This window comes from Musca vetustissima, unplaced genomic scaffold (assembly GCF_032173495.1).
Source record: "Musca vetustissima isolate MV318-11 ecotype Yass unplaced genomic scaffold, APGP_CSIRO_Mvet_v1 utg8556, whole genome shotgun sequence".
Classification (NCBI taxonomy): Eukaryota; Metazoa; Arthropoda; class Insecta; order Diptera; family Muscidae; genus Musca; species Musca vetustissima.
The window spans coordinates 162,793-185,809 of NW_026881941.1; the positions used below are offsets into that span (position 1 = coordinate 162,793).

Below are 23,017 nucleotides of genomic sequence, written 5' to 3' on the forward strand. Positions count from 1 at the left end.
AACCATATCATTTCAAGTTAAATTTTATTGAAGCCTCTCATCAATATAAAACAAAATTATAGTTCCCTGTAAATATTTTCTATGGTCGCCCTATATTGTTCTATTAAAGTTTTATCTTGTGATCATTTTAGTAGTCTCCTTTTATGTTTCCCTAACTACATCGGAACGCATTTACTTATCGTTGTTATCTTCTTGTCCAATTAAATTTCCAAAACATATTTCATTTAAGTTTTATGGTTTTTTAATTCGAAAAAAACCCATCACTTTGCTTCAAGGACCCAACATAAGTTCTGGGGCATAAGTAGAAATATTTTATGTATGCATTTATTCACTTGTTCTTGTGAAAATGACAAGGTCATGGAGGTGACCTGGTTTTTCATAAATGTGTGGTGACCAAACACAAAACTGGGTCATTTTGCACAAAAATGTTCAAGACCTACAGTATGGTACAAAAGCAAAATGCACTTCTCACACAATATGCTCCGCCTTCTGCCGCCACCACCACCCCCTTAACAATGAGCAAATTTTGTCAAAAGCAAAAAAATGGCAAAGAGGTGACAACAGCAAAGTAATAAACAAACAACACAAAATAAAATCCAAATATTAACACAGCAAATACTTCGGCTCAAGCAATGTTTATGCTACCCGTATTAATTGTAATTTGTTTGGTTCACTTTTTTGCTGCTGCTGCTGCTGCTGTTCTCTTCTGAACATGAAAATATACTTTTCCCATTCGACATTCATCAGTTAAGGTTCTTTGCAAAGCCTTAACAAGGTCAGCAAATAATAAAAAAACGAAATGAAAACGAAAAAAAAATATGTGTAACGAAATGAAAGTAAAACTGGGTCACAGTAGGTTTTGCTTGACATCAATGCTCATTCACATAGAAATAAATTCAAAATCAATGGCATACATTGAGGCGTTAAGGCAATTGCAGCAGCTGGCAGGCGGCAGGGTTGCACTCACCACACACACACACACACACATAGTATACATGTATGTGTGTATGTATGTTTTATTGGTTCGAGGTTAAAGTTGAGAGCTTAATGTTTCTGGTATGGGTGTTGCCTTGATTTGTTAACGAGTTAGGAAGAAAAAAAAATAAATACACAAAGTTAAGCAAAGTGGTACAGTTCATTTTTCAACATTTACAAAAAATGAAATTTAAAAGATGTTGTCTAAAAATAGGCGTAAGATATAAATGATTTTTATTTCTTTTTATTTATTTATTTATTTATTATTTTTTTTTTTTTTTTTGAAAAACCTAGAAAAAATTCTTCACAAATTTATTGCAATCAAAATTTAACCTTGAAAAAGTTGAATGAATTTTCCCCACAATTCCGATGATTAAGTGCCATTTAATTTATTTATTACCCCTTGTCAGGCATTCTAGATCATAAAAATTATTTTTATTGTTACACATAGATATATGGGAGGCATTATTTTTTTAAATTTAAAAAATACAATGACAAATTTGAAACAGAAAGCTTTGTCAATGAACAATTAATTTCATTCGAAACCTTAAAAAAACATATCTTTTATTTTCTATAAAATTCGATTTGTATGAATTCGGGAGGGTTTTTATAAACTTTGTATTTATTTTTTAATTTAAAAAAAAAAAACATTTTTAACCCCATGCTTAGAAATTTAGTGGTCATTGATAGACCTAAAAAAACATTTTTTTAACCAAGCTTTGAAATTTCTATTTATTTCATTAATTATTATTTGAAAAAGTTCTCGATCCGACATTAAAGGCTTAATTTCCACTGGATATTTAATATTTTCATAGATTGTTTTAAAACAACATATTTTTTAAATCTACCCATTTAATAAAATTATTTTTGCTGCATTCGATTGTTTGATAGTTATTTGAAAAATATTTCTTTTTTTAATTTGTTTTAATCCTACCAAAATGTAAATGTGTTTCTATAATTTATATAACATTTCCCATATTTATAAAAAACTTATCTAATTAATTTATTTTTTATTTTACCTTTTTCAGGAACCCATTGAACTGAAAAAACGTTTGGAAGAAGTGCGTCTCTTAGAATCGAGACGTTCAGCCCGTTTAGCCGATCAGGATACAGATTTTGCACGTTTAGCCGACATGGGTGGAGACAGACGCAAGCCATCACACAGTATTGAGGTGCCATTATCAGTCACACAGCAGCACAAGTAAGTTGCAAATTTAATTTCAATATTTTATTTAATCAAAAAACAAAACAAAAAAACACGACGGAGCAACACCATTTTAAATGCTTCCGCCTATAAATAGTTAATCGAAAAAATATATGCTAATTATATTAAAACTAAAAAATCAAAATAAACAACTTTAAAAAAACCGAAACAACCAAAAACAAAACTAATGGCATGTAAATGCTGGTGCCACAATACAAAACAAGAAAAAAACTGAAATCAAAATTAAAAACAAAACAAAATTAATGCAGTTTTTTAAAACTGGTGTTGTGTTTTGTTTGTCACTGTCTGGAAAATAAATTATACAATTAAAAGAAAATACATAAAAACACACAAATAGACGGTGGTAGCTGTGTGAGAGTGTGTGTTTTTTAAATAATAAATTAGTTTTGTTTTTTTTTTTATTTTCCGTACAGTTTACCCAGACTTTATTATTTAATTGTAAACAATAACATACGGCAGAGGAATATTAGTTGAAAAAAAGAAAACAATAACAAAAATAATATTTTGTTGAATATCAAAACTTAGAAAAAATAGTAGTAGTAATAACAATTACGTCGCAAATTGTTATCTTATCTCCAATGTATGTGGTAATGTGTTGAATTAAATGCGATTTATATATGAAGTCGTCTGCTTCATTTTTTTTTTTTTTTTTGTAGTCATAATAACTCGTCATAATTATGGTTTTTGGTGGGGACAGCCCTGACACTTGACGATTCAACACATTCAAGTGCTATGTTGAAATGCACTTGAAAAAAAAATCGGTTCACAGCAACAACATCAATTCGAATTATTCAAGGCAAATGGACGGAAGTCAATCAATTGTAACACTTTTTTATTTTTATTTTTTATTTCGATATCTTTTATTCGAAATAAAGATTTTCAATTAGTTTCACAAGGAAATAATATTTAAAAATTAGAGACCCCCACTTTGAAAAACTGTTCACATATAAGTTTTCAATAATTCCTTTTGATATCTATCTAATAAAATCCCATATTTTATTGCTTAATAAATATTAATATTAGAATTCCTTCCTCGATGTGCATACCAAAAAGTCAATTGCTCTTTATTAATTATTTCTTGAAAAAAACTAAAGCCCTCGAGACGACATTAAGGGTTAAATGTTAATAACGCATTAACAACAACTACTGGTTCCAGTAATTATTTATGGCCCATAAAGAACACAAAAGCAAGCGAAGCACTGCAAGAGAAAACCAACAAAACATTTTGTTACAAATATTTCGAAAATCAAATAAGAAAACAAAATGCAGTCGAACTTCTCTATAACATGGCAGGTTGAGTAATTAGGCACTTGTATAGTATTAAGAAGGGGGGCTATACCTGCTACACCATTTTATATCATTATATGGGGTCTACCCTCAAACTTGGGTCAATAATAACAATTTTTGGTAGGGAGATTTTGTACCTAATAAGAATATTAATATAAGAATATTAAATTATAAAACGTTGACCAATATATTTTTTATGTATGCCCAAAATTCTAAAGCTCTTTACTTTAACATTGAAAGATCTTTCGCGATTTCAACAGACGCCCAAGGATATACTTTTTGGGTCTTGCAAACGGAATCTCGAATTTAATAAAACCTTTAATCTATAAATAGGATTTTCCCGCATGTTGTAATATTCCTATGATTAAAAACGATCCATTTCTTAATGACGATCATGGTACCAATTTATTAAATTTTATCAGAGTCTGCAATGGCATTTTTAAATCTTTTCCTCAATTTTGAAAAAAAACATCTGCAAATTTTTTTATCTAATTTCTATTAAAATGTTCGCTGGGCATTGAATTCCCTTTGTAAAACGACTGCCGTTTTTGTATATATATTTTTTTATATGGCATTTCATTCAACTTTGAATTGTTGATAGCAGTTTTAACAGAAAATAAATAATAAAAAAAACACAAAATAAAATAGAAAAAATTAAATTAAATTATTTCATAGACGACGCGACGACATCGAATGCGCCATACTCAAATGTAATGCAGAAAAAAACAACAACGTCTTTTTCTTTTGCTTTTCCAAGCGATAAGCATTGTTCCAATGGCTACTAGAAAACGAAAGAACTAAAGCATAAAGCAACTTGCAAAAATAAGAAATAGTTCATCACATAGATATGTATGCATGTGAGTATGTATGACAGAGTCCAGTATTACTGGGCCTGTACTGGCATCTTCATTGTCAACATTTCCCTGTCATCATCACCAAAATGCGCAGCTATGGCGGCAGAGTCATAGTTGTTAGTTGTGTAGTGCATCATCGGCCACGTTCTCATCATCGGCCACGTTCTCAATTGATAATCAAGAAGAAGAAGAAATATATAACAAAAAACAATAAAACTTATACGCAACAAATAAAAATAATAATAACAACAACAAAACACAAAGTAACACTGGTTTACATTTGTTCTGTTTTTAAAAATACCATTTTTTATTTAGTAGTAAAGAGGTGAAATATGAAAATTGCTTATAGACTACAAAATAATTCGAAAACTTCTGAAACGGAAATCTAGTCAAAATATCGTAATTAAATAGCAATTCGTTAAAATCAACTCAACAGCCATTTTTACTCAGCCAAATAACTAAAGTACACTATTTTAATGGACTTTATTCATAAAATTCTTTTCATTTTTTACTCTCTTACAGCCTGTTTTTGGAAATTTGGAAAATTAAATTAACTCATTACATGGCCAAACTCATTGGTTTTGAAAAATATGTCATTTATTTTTTTTTCAATACAGAAAACCTTTATAAACATAAATAAAGGTTTTTATTCATAGAAATTCTCTGGAATATTACAAAAACTCTCTTAATAGTTAAATTTATATCATCATCTATCTGTCTATGTTGGTGTTCTGATATCAAACCATTTTTTTTTATTTCAGAATTTGTTTTCATATTTTTTTTTTGTATTTTTATAATTTATTTTTTATATTATTTTTTGTCACGATTTTTTAATGTCACCACTTGTAAAAAAATCTGTAAATGAGTGTTATATATGTATGTAAATATAAATATTTACATATATAAAAAAACTTATAAAACAATACAAAATAGAATCATCTATTGAAGAATGAGACGTCATGCAGTGAGTGTTACAGCTTTTTTTCTTCTGATTGTCAGTCGGTTTCTGATCGGGTGTGGCCCTTATTATTGATGATGTTGTTGTTGTTGCTATTGTTATTATGACATCAAAACACGCTTAAGTTGCGATAATTGCTTCCAGCTTAGCTATAAAACTTCTTCAAAGCCAAAGCCTCTGAGTAGTGAGTACATTGTGGAAACTTCAAAAGTCGTGTGTGTGTGTGTATGTATGTAATTTGTATTCTACACATTGTAGAGTCAGAATCAACTGCGTTACTGTTGCAATCGATTTTTTGTTGTATCATACTCTAGCTGGACACAAAAGACCAAATGAATGGGTTCTCCATTATAAGAAATTGACCCATAGCCACATACACATACATGCATACGCATACATACGCGTCTGTGTGCAATTATAACCACATTCATGGGTAATGACGATAATGTAAAGATGGTGGCGGTTTTCTCAAATAGAAGATATTTTCCAAATACTTGGTAGAGGACGATTCTTCAACTTACAGGCCACGCACACATACTGCAGTGCATCGTACCTAAATTATAATCCCATCGATAACACACAACGCACAAATTGCCACCACCACCACTACCACCATCATCATATGTTCATTCTATTCATTTTCCCCGGGCCGGCACACTTCCCGCACCTCTCATCCAACCAACTATGTTAGCCTCGATTTTCTATTGAATTTTAATGAATTGAAAATCAATTAGAAATTTCTATTAATTTGAAATTGAAAGGCTTTCCGTCAGATTGAAGATAAATAAACTTTTTGGGTTACCATAACTATTTAGCAATTTGCTCGGATCTGATGTAATGTTTTCAAAATTTGTTTTTCTTTTCAATATTATTTTTTGTGTTTTGTTGTTATGAGGCTTCAATTATTGCTGTTGTTAGTTTTAAGTTGTTTATTTATTTAATTTTCAGAAAGAAAGAAAAAAACAAGAACCTCGCAATGATTACTTTTTTCATTAAGTTGAAAAGGTACAACGGGGTGGGGGCAATTTTAGTAGCCCGATAGGAAAAATTGGTTAAATGAGTTATTTTTTCTGATGTGGAAACAAAACATATGAGCCAAATATTTAATAGATTTCAGTATTTTTTTCTTTAGTTCCCATTAAAATCCTCTTTACAGATTCTAAAGTGTTTTGAATTTTTCTATTTTGAAAATGAAAAAAAAATCAATAAATTTGTTATTTTCTATTGCAGTTCTATAAAACTGCAATTAGAATTCAATATGCAAATATTTTTATTACAGCCACTATTGTTTATCATTCGCTCGCTGACTGGCATGCTATATACTATGTTAACAGACGGGTTCAAAATTGTGGTGAAATTTTTTTAATTATCCCAAATGCAGGGTTTGGGGTTTAAATTGATAGCTCCTGGGCCATAATCTAAAGGGTTACAGTCTCTTTTTGTAAAATACGAATCGAACCAATTCCAACAAATTACTATCTTTATTTATGTAAAAAATGTTTTTTATTTAAAACAAAAATAAATTACATATTTTTCAAAACCAAGGAGCTTGGTCGTAAGTCACTCGAATTCGTTCGTTTAGAATTTTACAAAAAGTTTGTTGGTCTTGAAGAAATTAATAACTAGTTTGGAAATTGAATTTTACTGTGTTGCATATTTTTGGGGGTCTCAAAATGTTATATTTGTAGAAAAAAATATATTATGGCACCTAAAAGTATGCATCACATATCGTAAAAAGTCCCAATGATAAAATAGTTGGCTTAGAATATATCACATGTCAAACAATGTGATTTATCAATGGGACTTTTTACGTAATGTGGTGCATATTTTCAATTTAGTTTATCAGAACCTTCAAAATACTTCCGAAATCGCTTGAATTTTTATCTTAGTTATTTTAATTTTGGAATTAAGGTAGAAATTCAATTCAATCAATGAAAATTGCATTAATGTCTACTTTACAGCCACCAAAAAAAGAACATCTGTTGGTAGAATTATTGCTGACATTTACAGGCAACAAATGAAAATAATTCCCCAATTTTTGTTCCGCACTGTTACTTGCTGTTGTTATTATTATTTTCAATCTCTGTGTTGTTATTCTTTATTTTTATTATTCTATTTTATTTTCTTCTTCATCTGCCCGCACCTCACTTCTTACGCTCATCCTTTATTTTGTATATAATTCTTTTTTTCTGGTTCGTTCGTTTTTTTTTGCTCTTTTAATTTTCATTGCTTTTATGCAATGCGGAAGTTGAATTAAGAATTGTTTGTTTGCATTACTTTTACGATAGCAAATGTGCTGTGTTGTTGTTGCTGCCGTTGCTGTAGTTATTGTTGTAATGGATTTTCTGATTCACATACAAAATGGAATATACCCAGGTACATCCCCAACCAATAACTGGGGCAACTACCACATTTACAATCTACATGCTGGCAGTTTCCATGGCCTGGCATTGATGCTGGCTGGTCTGGTCTGTTCTATCATCGGCAGCGGCATATTGGCAGCTGTAGTTGTTAAGCGTCAATATGTTTTGTTTCTTTCTTTTTATTTGTCAAAAAAAAAAAAAACAAAATTATTTTCTTGTTTTATTTTAAATTTATTTGGACCAATATACCTAAGTATCGGTGATGATGGAAGAGAATGACGACAAGAGGTAATTTTCCCACCCTGATGAAAATAGTAAAAACAACAACGACACCAAATAAAATGACTTGAAACCCCCCAAAAATGTGACACAAGTTCTGCCAGCCAGCCAACCAACCAGTCTGGTTATTTCACCTAGGGAAAACAATTTAAATATATATCTAGACACATACGTACATACATAAATAATATGTAAATTATTTATTTATAGAAGACATCTATCAAAAGTGTAGGGAAAAAAGCCAATGCCAAAAGCAGGAAAAATAAACTTTTTCTGTGCTGTTGTAACAGCTTTTACGTTTCAAAATAAAACCCAAAACAAAATTTTGTTCGTTTAAAATTCCGAAAAAAACGAAATACAAAAAAACAAATATTTGTATAAAATGTTGTATTCTGTAATAATATTTAAATAATGTTGAGTATTAACATGTTTTTCTTTTATTTATTTTATTTGTCATTGAAAAAATTAGAATAGCAACAACAACAACAACAGCATCAACAATAAGAATAAAATGTGTATATTTTGTAAACATAGACAAATATGTATGTAAAAGCTGTTTACAACAAGTTAAATGTCTTTACCTGGTTCCCAATAGAAAAAACAACAAAATTTGTCTATGTGGCACACGGCAACAATCTAGAAATTTTGTGAGACAATTTTAGTTTTTATTTGAAACAAAGTGATTAATAAATCGCAATGTTGAATTAGATTGTATAAAATTGTATTTTTCTTAATACGGAAATTTTTCGAAATACAGTGAATCATTCCAAAAATTAAATTATTGAAATATTTTTTTAGATGTAAAACAAAATATGTCAATAATGGACCATTTTTTTCAAAATATCGGAACGAACCATCATATACAACAAAAACCATATACAATTATATACAATTACTGAAATATTTGTTTATGGACGTAAAATTCCAACCAAACTATTTAACCTATTAACCCTTTTTTGAATATGTTGCATACTTTTAGGCGATATCATATACAACAGCTGTTTTAATAAAAAAACTACCTTTTAGTTACTAACAACATTCAAAATCATTTTAAAATATAAATTTTATCTCACTTTCGATTAAATTTTATTACAACTTGTCTACCCTACTGTAAATGAGATAAGATCTTTATATAAATCCGGGGGATTTCCTTTGACATTCAATCATGAAAAAACTAGCTTTGAATATACGCATTATAAATAAATACAAAAAATGATTTCAACAAGTTAACCTCAAATGGAATAATTATTCATTCATTCCGTATAACTTTGAAAAAAAAAAAACACAAACTCGTATATGAAACGTCACAGCAACATTGTCGCATGCACACACATATGAAACATGCTGAGTAAATTTTTTTTGATATTTTATTTTTATTTATTTTATTTTATTTTTATTTTTTTTTTTTTTTTTTGCAACTAGAAAGTTGCTTGACAGAACATTCATTGAACGCACAGGTTCAAGAATTATTTGCAATTTATATAGTTCTTGTCTGTTGGTTTGTGTCTATGTGTGTGAAAAAGATTTATGTTAGAAAATAAAATCAAAAGTATGTTCAGAACCAGATAAATGTTGTAGATGTTTTTTTTTTGCATTTTGTACAATGACAAAAAATGAAATCTAGTTTATTTATTATTTTTTCTATATATATATATATATATATTTCAATAACAGGAAACAGAACTGGTGAGTCGAGAACAGGTCTCGTTTTTTTATTTAATTTTATTTTTGCATAAAAACTGATGCAAAATATTGTACAAAGTGTGTCAGAAAATACATTTTTGTTATGTATATTTCAAATGATATGAAGACATATACATATTTTGGGGTAAAATCTAAATTTCCTCATTCCATACTGCCCCATCATATACCTAGACCAGTCATATACTTGTCCTGCGTATTTTCTTCAAATTTCTAATTGCTTGGATATTTTTGATTTATAAATAAATATAATGATGAACGGTGCATTTTTTGGAATCCTAAAATCATATGAAATCCACAGAGACTATAACACAAAATACAGGATCTTACAAACAGTTCATTTGTTTTATCGAATAAGCTGTTTTTCGAAATCAGCTGACATCTATTACAGGTTAATTTGGCAGTATACAGATTTTTCTACCATATATCAGCTGTTTTTTGCATCGGTTACACAGAGTCAAAAAAATTGTCAGGTTTTTATCCAGTTTCGATTACAAATTGGAATACTCAGATTTTTAATTATAGTTTTAGTTTTTTTATTCGATATTATTTATTAATATATTAATCTAGATTTATATATTTTACATTCAATAATATGGTTACTATATCTTTCGCCAATAAATTTATTCACAAATATAAGTTTTGAATTAAAATTGTATTTATTTATCTTATCTTCATAAATTCACATTAGAGCCTATTACAAAAAAAATAAAAAAAAAAAATAGTTACATATCCACAGTTCCATTGTTTTATTGAATCAGCTGTTTATGGCAATCAGCTGACTTTGTTTACAAGTTCATTTGGGCTATTTCAACCATATATCAGCTGTTTTTATCACCTGTTGAACGGAAACCAAATTTTCATGACTATATCTTGTCTCTGTTACAAGTCCAAATACTCCCATTTTTTTGTTATTTGAATATTTAATAATATTTTTATTATTATCATTTTAATATCTTCCGCCAATCACATGTGCCGAGAAATATAAATTTTCATTTTAAATTCTATTCATTTCGTTTTATCTTATGGCAGCAAATTTATATCTCTTCATAAATTCACATTAAATAAAGTTGAGCTGGCATATAGTAATAATAATATAGCTGAACGCAAGTGCACAAAAACAAAACAAAATATATACACAAAGAAAACAACAACAATTGCCGGCATTTTTTCCTATAAGCAAGCAAACGACTTATTTGCGGTATTTTATTTTTGCGTTTTTCCTCACATATTCACGTTTACATTCTTTGCTGTCATTACACGAGTGTTATCTATAGCTTACTCGTGTAAGTGCATAGGAAACGGCCAAGGCAATAAAGGGCCTTATAAGATATTATGAAACTGTCTAGCTCTGTAAAAAAATTGAGATTCTTTATTTATTATGGAAATCAAGATTTTTTGGAATAAGAATTCAGTTATTGTATGTTAAGTTTTTTTAGAAAAAATATGTTTGATAAAATTTCGGTTAAAAAACATATTTTTCCAATCTGGCATAAAATAGAAAAAAAAATTATTCTTTATAAATTAAGGCCCCCTACTCTTTTATCTTTGCTTCCTCACCTGCTAAACTTTTGCCACTTATATATAAATTTACGTCTTGTAAGTAATGGACAAACAACAAAACCATGCTTTGTAATTAAAGATCACAATTCAACAACAACAACAACAACTACAGCAACAGCGTTATCGCACCAGCGATGAAAAGCAAATAAAACAAAAAGCGGTGACGTAAAAACAGCCACAACGTAATTTTACTATAATTTTATTGTTTTCTTTTTTTTCATTTCTCTGTTGTTTTTCCTAGTAAAAGCGTTGAAAACAACAGCAACAACAACAATAAAATAATAAAACTAAACATGAAATAAATAAAGCGCGGAATTAATTAATGAAAAATTTATATTTGTGCACAAAAATAAAAAATTGTGTGAATAATTTTTAATTAGCAGAAATACAAAACAAAATATTTTTATTTTTTTAATTGATAATTGATATTGAGTATATTGATATATTTAATTGATTATTTAGATATATTTTTGGCTGGAAATTAAGTTTTTATAATGCTCAACAGAGCATTAGTAAATATGCTACAAAGGTCAACAAGATTCCATGTATGATGCATACTTTTAGGTATAATCAATATTTCAAAAAAGAAACAGCTGTTTAAATTTGATACATCTGTTTCCTTACAAAATTATATATTTTAAACGTGAATCGTTTATTTTGAAAGTGTTTTAAGTCCATTTTTTTTTCTTATAGGTTTGGGTTTGATTTGTTTCAAAAATATTGCTAAGATAGATAATAATAGAATATATAACGTAATATGTATTGTAAATATTTCAAGAAAACAAATATTTGTATCAGAACCTCAAATGGCTTAAGCTACTTTCAAAATAAACGACTCATATTTTGCAATTTCTTTTTTTTTATCAAATTTTACGGATTTTCTATCAGGAATGATGATTGAAAAGGCGAAATATTTCCTTTGATTTTCACTTGTTATTTTTTTTTAACTTTATGAAATTTGACAATAGTTTTGACCTTATGTTTCAATATCTCCATAAACTTCTCGTGTTATCGGCGCATAAAAAATAGTTATGTTTTGTCTAGCCCACCTTCTTTTCCCCCCAACACCATGGCTAGGTCTCCACAAAATCAGAAAACAAAATACGACCTTTTGTCATATGTCTATATGGCTGTCTGTCTGTCGGTCGGCCTATTCGTCTATCTAATGATAGTATTATCATTATTTTAAATATTCAATTTTTCCTTTACATGGCAGACATGAAGAATATTGATTTATGTTTTCCTGGCACGAATATAATTACATAGAGGTCTCCGACGAGGTCGTCGTCTTTGGTGAATGGCATAATTTGTAGTTAATAACGGCAGTTTTTATCGTGAACATTTATGAATATTTAATAAATCGGTGATTAGAAGAAATTCACTTGGTATCCATTTTTTCCTAAGAAAAAAATGGGCATAACTTAATTCGAAATGCGTTTATAGATAGTTACATAATTTGCATAATTATTGATTTTGAATTTGAAAACTTAAATAAAATTAACAAAAAATAAATAAATTTCTATAAAAATCTCAAGTTCGTCCTTTTAAACAGAGTTTATTGTATGATAACCACCAAATTGAGAAATGTAATACCGCCACAATGAATTTTTCATACTACTCCCCTGTGAGTTTGTGTGTGTGTGCAAAATACTTTGTAATATCCTTATTGATTTTCCTAGAATTGACAAACTTTTTAAAATAGAAACTTTCAAAATCAATGCAAACCATTGAAATTAAATTTAATATCCCTTCATTAAATTTTGTTGAAATCACCCAAACGAAGTAATCCATGAAAATGAACTCCATACGAGTTGGTTGGCAATGCATTGCCAACCATCAGCCAGCCAGCCTGGCAGCGAGCAGCAGCAACCAGGTAATATTTGATGGAAATGCAAATGAAATCTAATATCACATCTTAACAAAGGGGGCTAATAGCTGCAAGCTGAAACTGAAGCTAACTAAAGTTTAACTCAGTTAGCTGTTGTGCGGGCTGAATGGCTGGCTGGCGGTATTGTGCAAGCTAAGAGACTTATTTTGGGATTTGGAGTTTTTTATCTGTTTTGTTTCGTTGTTTTTTTTTTCTTTTCAATGTCTGTCTTATAAATGGCTTAAAGACGAAAAGTTTGGAGTCAAACACTCACACACACATCGAAAGAACTGTCGAATGTGAAATGTTTCTAAATGACATGATGCCATAATGAAGGCTGTTAAGCAAAAAAAAAAAAAAAAAAATAAAACCAAAAACAGACATTGCGAAAATCTCGTTCAAAAAAAAAGCCATACAAAGTTACAGTTATTACGGCCTTACAGTCGTCGTATGGAAATCCCTATTGAGAGCAAATAAAAAAACACACACACACACAAATCCAAAACAAAAACCGAAATAGAATTTGCATGAAAATTACCAAATTAAACGTGACACAACAATTTACGTTACAATTTCGTTACTCTTGTGTATTTCGATATCTATTCTCTGTCATTCGCTTGTGTGTTTTTTTCTTTTTGGTGTCAGTTAATGGTAGAAGGATACATTGCCTAAATGGCTGGGCACCGACAACTACTCACTGCAGCAGCAGCATATGAACTCAATATGCCAATAGTTGGATTAAAGTTTTTGCAATGCAAAAAAAAGTTCTGTCTCTTGTGTGTGTGTGTGTTTGTGTCATTGGTATAAGGTAAATGAGCCTACAGAATAAAGGAAACAAATCTGTAAATTGCAGAATTTCCCTTTGGGGCTAAGAAGGTTAATGGGTTTACCGAAATTCCAAGAAATTATGGAATTATCAATACGGTTGCATTTTTATATTTTTTCGGATCATTTTAATGTGCTGAACATGATTTATGTGGTTGCAGTGAAATTTTTAAAAATCGATAACAAGGAAAAAAATATTATTTTATTTTTTTTTCAAAAAATGTTGGTATTAACAGAATTAATATAAAAAACATACAATGGAATCTCGATTTTATATGAGAATAAAATAATTCTCTTTTAATTTATGAGAATAAAATATTGTTTTATGTATAGTGCATACTTTTAGGTGATTCAATATGAAAACAGCTGACCCATAGTAAAGAGCTTCCCAAAATGTCATTTACTTCAAAATCTTCAGTAAATAATTAATATATCATTTAATAGATATATCAAAAAATAATTTCTTTTGCACTACTCTCAATGTTCTATTAAAAAGTTCCCTGAACTCTATTATCACGTCACCGTACAAGAAAATTTTCCATAATAACACCACAATTTCTTTAAGCAACACCACATTCAATACCATGTCATTTCATGAAATACAACAACAATAACAATAAAAAAAGAATAATGATTTTCTAAATATAATGCGAAAGCAATGATAACTCAAAATAGCTCTTAACAAAAATTTCCTCCCAAACCAAAAAACAAAACAAAAACACCTAAAAGGAAATCTAAGGCTATGACTACTCGTACATTCATCTTCAATGGATGGATACGATGTGGCCCGTAGATGGGATTGTTCATTTGTACACCACCTTAATTTGCCTATGATTTGTTGGTAACATGAAGTGATATTAGCTGGTGGCACTTTTATCTGTGTTTTGTATGCCAACATAGAGACAGAGAGCGGGAGAGCTTTGAATGCAATTTGCCACAAACTGCAATCAATTTTAAACTAATCATGTTCATGGAGCACCAAAAAAAAAACAACAGAGAGGATACAACTTCCAGCAAAAACAGACACAGCACCACCGCTGGCCATTATCGAGGAATGGTGTGCATCGTAGGAAAGCATAGAAATGTGGCAAACAACTCAATTCCCGACAAAAAGATTCACAACATTTGTTTGGGATTTTTCTTTATGATTTTGCCATTGCAGAGGCACTGCAGTGCATGGTGCAGAGACGAAAAGACTTCCAGACAAACAAACCCACAAATAAACATAGAGAAAGAGAGACAGACAGAGTGGCAGGCGGACAGGCAAACAACCAGTCAGCCATCCAGACATCTAGTTCTATGCTTTGTTGTTTTTATTCCAGCTATACTCCAAGCCTTTGCGTTCCTTCTTCGGTTGTTTTTTTTTTTCGGGATATATCTCAATTATGTTAAGGTTCTTTTGGTTCTGTTCTGTTCATTTCTAGTTGATTTGCTAGATTTTTGCATTCTAAGAACTAAATAAGTATTTTTTTGTTGTTGTTGTTGTACGTTTCTGCATGCGTATGTTGTTTAGAATGTGGCTGGTCCGCAAAGCGGTACTCCCCGTAATAAAACTAAATATAGTTTCATTTTGACCCTCAGGCCATGAGGTTTGTTTTGACCAAAAAAAAAACGGCAAAAAAGTAAAGAAATAAACTCAACATGCAATGTTTATCTGTGGTAATGGTACTGGTGTTGTTGCATTCAGCCCGTCTTGGAGATGGCAAGGAATGTTGAGGCAATTTGTTAAGTTTCAAAATCAATCTAATGTTTGTATCTTTCATAAATAATGACCTCTCGTACTAAAGGTTTCTTTAGCTTATGAGGTTTGTTTTTTTTTATTTCATTTCATTTTGCTGTTGTTGTTTTTGTTCAACTTCAATTATTTTGTTGTTGTTGCTTTGAGAATTGCAGCCATAGTAATTCAGAAAAATATAGAAACGAAAAATAAAAACAACAAAAAATAGAAAGTTTCCTCAATGCAACAACACAACATTCGCCTCTTAGTTAGAGTACATTTGTAATGCACGTGCAACAATTACATGTTGTTGCTGTTGTTGTTGTTGCTATTATTACTATGTGATATGAACACAAACAAAACTTTTACTAAGAAAAAAACAACAAAACCATAACATTATTTATTTTTTATATAACAACCGTTAGCACAAAACAAAACAAAAAAAATAACATCTAAAGCATTGGAGCGAAAACAGAGAATAGACATCGGATGGAGGGGATCTCAAAAGGAAATATCTACCCCAAAACCAACAGCAAAAAAAAAACAACAACAAAAAACTTTCACTTGTAATTTCATTGGCACAGAGCATAATTGGAAATTTTCTGTAAATAATCAAAACACCACAACCAAACGACGTAAACAAATTATGCTCTGCTTCTTCTTATTTTTTCTCATGTTCATGCATTGGTCGCACCCCAAAAAATAAAGCACAAACAACATCAACAACAATAATAATAATAACAATAATCACCAATAATTTGAAGAAAAAGTCCAACTAAACGAAATTGAAAGTGAAATATTTCCTGATTAATAAAAAAAAAATTAATTTAATAAAAAAAAATCAATAATAATTTTGAGATAATTTTCAATGGGTGGTCATGGCAAGAGAAGGCGTAGTTTCATTGGGTGGGGATAGCTAAAAATATCCACTTATTTTATTTTTAAATTGAAGGGGATTAAAAAAAGTTCCGCCATAAAATCTGTTTAATATTTAACAGACGTTCAGTTCAACAGGACCGACAGGACTTTTTAAATAACCAAAATAATATTGGGACTCTTATAACACTTAGTAGTTAGTCTGATTGAAAAATTCTGCTGGATCTTGCATGGCCTATATACAGAAATGGATCAATAATTTCGCACAACAAAAAGCAGAGTACACACTAGCACTTTTCAATGACACTCTTGCCAAATTTTGCTTCTTTGATAGTGTGGCCTCTCATGTTCGTCATTCATCAGGCAACCACAAAAATATTTATTGTTGTAAAGTCAGTAATCGATAAAAGAGTTAACGGTCAAAAACGATAATGTGTACTCGCCTTAAGTCTCATTCCATCTTGCACCAATGTCAAAAATTGAGGAGCTCCGGCATTTGGTTTTCGGACTTGGATATTTCGAGAACCCAAAGAGGTTTTTATGTGAATTTTTCTGAAATAATTTTCTTTCCATAGCCTCGGACATTTATTGTGGGGCCCTGGTAAAAAAAACATTTTAATACCATCCATAAGTTGCATTGTATTTTAAATTTTTTCATTCCGCTTGCAATACCTGAATACATTTACAGGAGACCTAAAATAAAATTTCATATCGAATGTTTGCAGATACATTGCTACAACTCCTAGAACATTTGTTATTGAAGAATTGATTTATCGCTCTACGCTTTCATATAACTGTACTCCCCCCATATTCGGTATTTTTATTTTTCGGTATTATATTTTTTGATATTTTGGGCACATTTTTGTATTTTGGTCACATTTTTGTATTTTGCGCACATTTTTCAACCAAACTGGCTCTAATTTAATTGATGCCAAATCTTAACACCCAAAAATGTCTGTCCTCTTTTCAGTATAGCTCCCATAAAATCAATTTTTTTTCTATTTTCAGGATTTTTGTATATCCAAGGTCCTAGCCCTATTTTCCATTTTCTAATTGATTTTCAGTTTTAATAGATTTCTCATAATAAAACTTAATAAAAATATTTGTTTCCATTTTTTTTTTCCTTAAAATTGTTTTTACAAAGCTTCCATGGACTACCCAATCGAAACAACACTTCCTGTAGTTTACTGGTGGTTATTGCCGGTTGTGTAATGGCCTCTTCTAGTTGTGTACATAGATATATTTCCTGTGAACATTTTTTGTTTGTCTGGTTGTTTTTATTGCATTTCGTCGATACCAACTAATATTTGTGAATTGAAATTGGAAAATATTTCGTTAGCCTTGTTGTCTATTGCATATTGCATTTTATTGCACTTTTTTGAGTGTGTGTGTGTGTGTATTTCAATATTGTTATCAAAAAAATATGGCATTTGTAAATTGCATTGGTATTTTAGTGAAACTCTCACGAATTGAAAAGCAAACTGTAGTTAGTTGTAATATTGCACCTGTTTTCGATTTTTTTTCTTCTTTCCTTTTCAATGCTATACTACAAATACTCTGATGTATATCAATAAAATTTTATAAAAATTTGCAACAACAAAAAATTTAACCCATATGATGGCTAAATCATTTCAGTATAATAAAAGATGTTTGGTTTTCCATAGATTATACTTCAAATAAAACAAAAAAATAATATTTATTTTAATGAGTTTTTATTGTAACAAAAATATAGCTACTTCCTCAAATACCACTTACCGTTATTTTCAAAAAATGAAAATTGTGGGAACATTTTCTTACCTCACCATTTAAGTAATGAAAATTGCTATTTATTTTCCTCCGTCATTATTGCCCCACATTAAAAAATAATAACCACTGCACCCTAGGAGTTCCTCTTTGCCAACCTGGACATTGAACATTAACTTCAGTAACTTATTATGTGCTGCTGCTGCCACACACACACATGCTCACATGTGTGTAGGAGTATGATTGTTTGTTTGGCATATACCATTTCCACATGCATAACTAATGTCTAATATGTAGGCAAACAAAAAAATAAAGTTTGAAATGACAACAACAGCTAATTTGTAGCTCCCTAAGTTTTTTTTTCTATTTTTTCTTCGTCCACTGCTATTCATGTTGCATTTTAAATGGGCCTTAGAAAAAACCACCAACGCCAACATAAAACATTCCAACAACAACAATTGGTCAAAAAGACCCATCTATTAGACAAAACTTCACAAGCTAACAGGGGGCCCACATATGGGAATTTTTAGTTTTTTTCCTACCTTTGGACTGCATTTCAAAAAAAAAAAGAAAAAGACAATATGTCTAGAACTATATGATGATGATGGTGATGACATAGACATGCTTGGCATTTGTTATTCTTTTATGTGTTTCAGTTTCACTGTGTGTGTGTGTGAGTCATTTTGGTCAATAACACCACAACAACAACACTGACAAATATCAAAGCGACAGGTGTCTGGTTATCATGCCTAGCAGGGTTCCCTGCTTTTATTTCTCCACAACATTATTGCGTTACTACAATGGCTTCTATCTGTGCCAGCCATGTCGGCTAATCACCGTTGCAACATTGTTAACGCCCTTATATTTGTTGCATTTGCCATATACCATGTTGTCCAATGTCCATTGTAGTCCAGTAACGGGCACTGTACGCAATCTCGGTAACTTATACCGTCCGCCAAACCAAACCGGCAACCAACAACAACAACGAATGTCAAACGCACACCTCGGAGTTAGTTTTAAAGGAAATATCTATTTTGTTAATATTTTTTTAGCTAGATGGGAGAAAGATGTAGTAACGGTGGTGGTAGGAAAGGGTTATGAAAACAGTGTTACACAAAATAATGGATTCGAAAAAAGGGTTATATCTGAGGTGAAGAGTATATTCAAATTGGCATTATGCCTAGAAAATCATCGAAATATTCCCTGGTGAAAAACTTTTTGACAGTAAAATATTTGGTATTTCGGGTAGCTACATATTTTAGTATAACCCCCATATACAGATTCCACCACATTATCGGTGTCGTGGAGATTTTAGGTGCATCTGTCTGTAATTTGACATATAAGGTTCTTGGTGGGTAAAATAACTTTTCGCAGAAAATTTTCCATAAAGGTGCATATTTGGGCTCAAAATTAAAGTGCTTACCATTTTCGGTACGCAGAAGGTTTTGGGCCACTGTTCCAAATTGTCCGTAAATTGGGATGTAAATATCTCAACCCTTGTTAGGTAATTGAAAGAACACCTCATGGTAGAGGATATAAACATTACGTTCAGGCCAAACTCCACGACTTTTTTACTTCTACATACATACATACATAATACATTTTTGTGTCCCAGTTCAGATCCTCCTTTGGTCTTGGTTTTCCTCCTAGCACGACAAAAATTTCGAGTTCTACATCTGTTTATAATATACCCCTTTACAACCACAAAAAATTATAAAGAAAATACTATCATATGCTGCTGCCTTTGACAGTCTTTGTTGGAGGAAATTCATTGAATCAACGGGTCCTAGAAAATGCATGCCACACACAACCATGTCACTACAATGCCATAGAATGGAAAACAAAATTATGGCCAGGTCGCTCGCCAGCTCTAGTGGTAATGCAACCATTATTGTCGCTGCTGTTGCAACCAACCAAGTCGTCCGTTTGCAACAGTTGCATTTACCAATGGGTTATTTAAAATTCAAGTGCGTGAGTGTTTTGTAGAACACCATCATTTGGAGAGCGAAAAAAAACTAAAATACTAAGCGATACCAGGCGACAAACGTGGGAAATAGGAAATCGTTGGAACTAAACCAACATCGGCGAACGAATAATTTTACATTAATAAATATTTGCGTTGTGTTGTCGTTCGTTCGTCTGTTTGTTTGTTTGTTCCTCCATGCTACATGCCACATTATTTTTCCATTCATTCATTCCTTCTAATATACAACAAACGTTGAGTAGAAATAAGAAAGACAGGCATGAAATTGCTTTGGCCTCTTATTTAACCCCCTTCAAAGCTTCTCTCTCTCTCTCCAGCTTTAAGCCAGCCACCACATGACTAAATGTTGACATGTTGGCATTTGGGCGTTTTTTGTTGTTGTTGTTGTTATTTAGCCATTGGGAAAATATCATTTGTTTGCACATCTAACTTGCTAGCGGAAAAGTCGTCCGCCTATTCGTCTAATGACATTTACAATTGTTTCTATTTTATCGATTCAAACCTGTCAAACCTTAAGCTAACAAAACCAAGCAACCGTCAACCCGCCCTTGCCCCTCTAACTCAAACATGCTGCATTTCCATTGTTGAAAATAAAAACCAAAAAAAAAGGTTAATGTTTTCCTGAAAACCACAACCATTAGCCTGGCTAGCGAGCGACAACATGACGAGAATGAAGGTGGTCGGATCTTAACTATTATTGGTAACGCGAATTGGAAAAGGTCATGATTCCTTAACATTCAAAGTAATCACAGAGTCAGGGTCTAACAAACAAACCACCAAAAAAGGAATAGCAAAAAAAGGAGGACAGTAAGTAGTCTCCAAGTTAGTACAGACTGTACAATTATTATATGGCTACACCAGCACAGTAGTTGATGTTGTGGTGATGGTGGTGGAAGAGGTGGTAGTAAAGGTGTAGCTAACACGGACCCTCCAAGCAGCCAACCAACCAGCTAGCCAACACATGTTGATTGTGGCAAGTGTAAAACTATTAAATTTGGCCCAAAACGTCATCGAACATTGACTGTCGATGCCGCCATCGCCACCTTTTGCTTTCCTTTCTAAGAGCCTTTCAATTTCGCCCGGCTAAATGGCGAATGCCCAGAAACCTAACTACCCACAAGGCCCGGCAATCACAGTAACATTTCTGTCAGTAACTGTGCAAAGAAATTTCTTTGCACAGTCCAAAACCCAGTCACCCAAACAGCAGCACCCGATAGGCAGGCTGGCAGATCGTTAGACGTCAGCCCCACCAACCAGCCCAGCCGGCCAGCATGTGTAAGTTTTTGACTTGACTATTGGCACATGTCCATGCATTTCTAATAAGATTTTAAGTATTCTTTATATCAGTGTGTCGTATGTACGTATGTGTGTGTTGGACACTGTCACTGTGTGTATTGAGTTTATGTGCAGTTTGTCCAATAAATGTCCAACAACAAAAGGCCATAACCATAAACACCCATCCATGGCAACGAACAAAAAAAACAACTTCGAACGAAAAAAGTCACAGAAGTTAAGAGAAGAAGAAGAAGAAGTAAAAAACAACGTAAGAGGTTCTTCAAGTTCAAGTTGGCAGTTGGTCAGTGCAAAATAAACGGCAGCAGCAATGAACATAAAAGCAAAGCAGCCAGCTAGCCAGTCAGCAAGCAAACAGTAACAGCAACAATAACAACGAAATTTTAAGCACCCAGTTAACGTTTTTTATGACCAACAAACATTAAATGTTAAAAGTTCATTCAATTTGGCAGATCGATGAGGTGGGGTGGGTTGGGGAGTAAGGAAGGAAGATAGAGGTGGCATTTCTTTGCACATTGCACATAAAATATTTGGATTCATCACCTTCGTTTTACTGTGTTAATGGCATGACTGCCAGCCTGCCTGCACCTTTTGCAAAAAAATGTCACCTTTTACATGTGGCCAAGGCGCAACGATGGCCATATATTTGTTGCCACTGTAAATAGTGATGGTCTGGAGTTATAACCTCTTGTCAACTGGGCCGTCTGAGCCTTCTGCCGTTAATGGTCGGTCGGCTAAGCTTTTATGAAAAACGAAAATTTATGCATGGCTTTTTTCTTTGGCCAGTATGCGTGTGAATTTCCATAATTGTTTTGTTGTTGTTTCCTCCTTATTCAAATAATGCACAACATAAGTGCTAAGGCGATTTTTTTTCTGAAGTTTATACGGAGATTTGTGAAAAGTAATCAATCCCTGAATGTTCATGTATATAGTTTTTTTATTAGAAAATATTTTCCTATTAAGGATATATGTTTTGTATTTAACTGTTTCCTCAGCTTCTCTTAATAATTTCTCTTTCATTATTAACCTTTTTTGAAAATCAAGTAAAACTTATCTAAAATATCTTATCTAACCGACCTTGATAAATATTTTTACTACAATAAAAGTAGCAAAGCTACTGCGGAAGTAATAATAGACATTAAACGAAAATACTTTAACGTTTTCATTTTACTTTATTTTATTTTTAAAAATAAAAATTATAAATTTTATTTAAAAAATACCACTTTTATGGATCACGTGAATGCTCCAAAAAATATTATCTGTCACATTGAAAATAAAAAACACTAACACCAACACCCCCCAGAAATCCCCCTCATCAAGAGAAAAAATACGTATATGTAACTACTAAGCTTTTGAAAGTGATAACAACATCAATAAACAACATAGTGCGAAGATCGCCCCCGTCTCTGCTTCGCCTCCGCACACAGACATACATACCATTTGTGAGTAGTCAAACCGGCAGGCAAGCACGCCAACCCGGCAGGCAGGCATTCCTCATTAACAAAAA

At 31.5% G+C, this 23,017-nt stretch overlaps 1 protein-coding gene across 1 annotated transcript in view; it reads left to right on the forward strand.

Annotated features, from left to right (window-relative positions):
* Positions 1-1,973: 1,973 nt before the first annotated feature.
* LOC133328036 (protein split ends-like) overlaps positions 1,974-23,017 on the forward strand; it is a gene marked incomplete at its 5' end in the record, with an annotated part of 120,234 nt that continues 99,190 nt past the window's right edge. The window contains one exon of the mRNA XM_061536585.1: positions 1,974-2,176. Within this exon, the coding sequence (XP_061392569.1) occupies positions 1,974-2,176 (203 nt within the window). The remainder of the gene's footprint in view (positions 2,177-23,017) is intronic.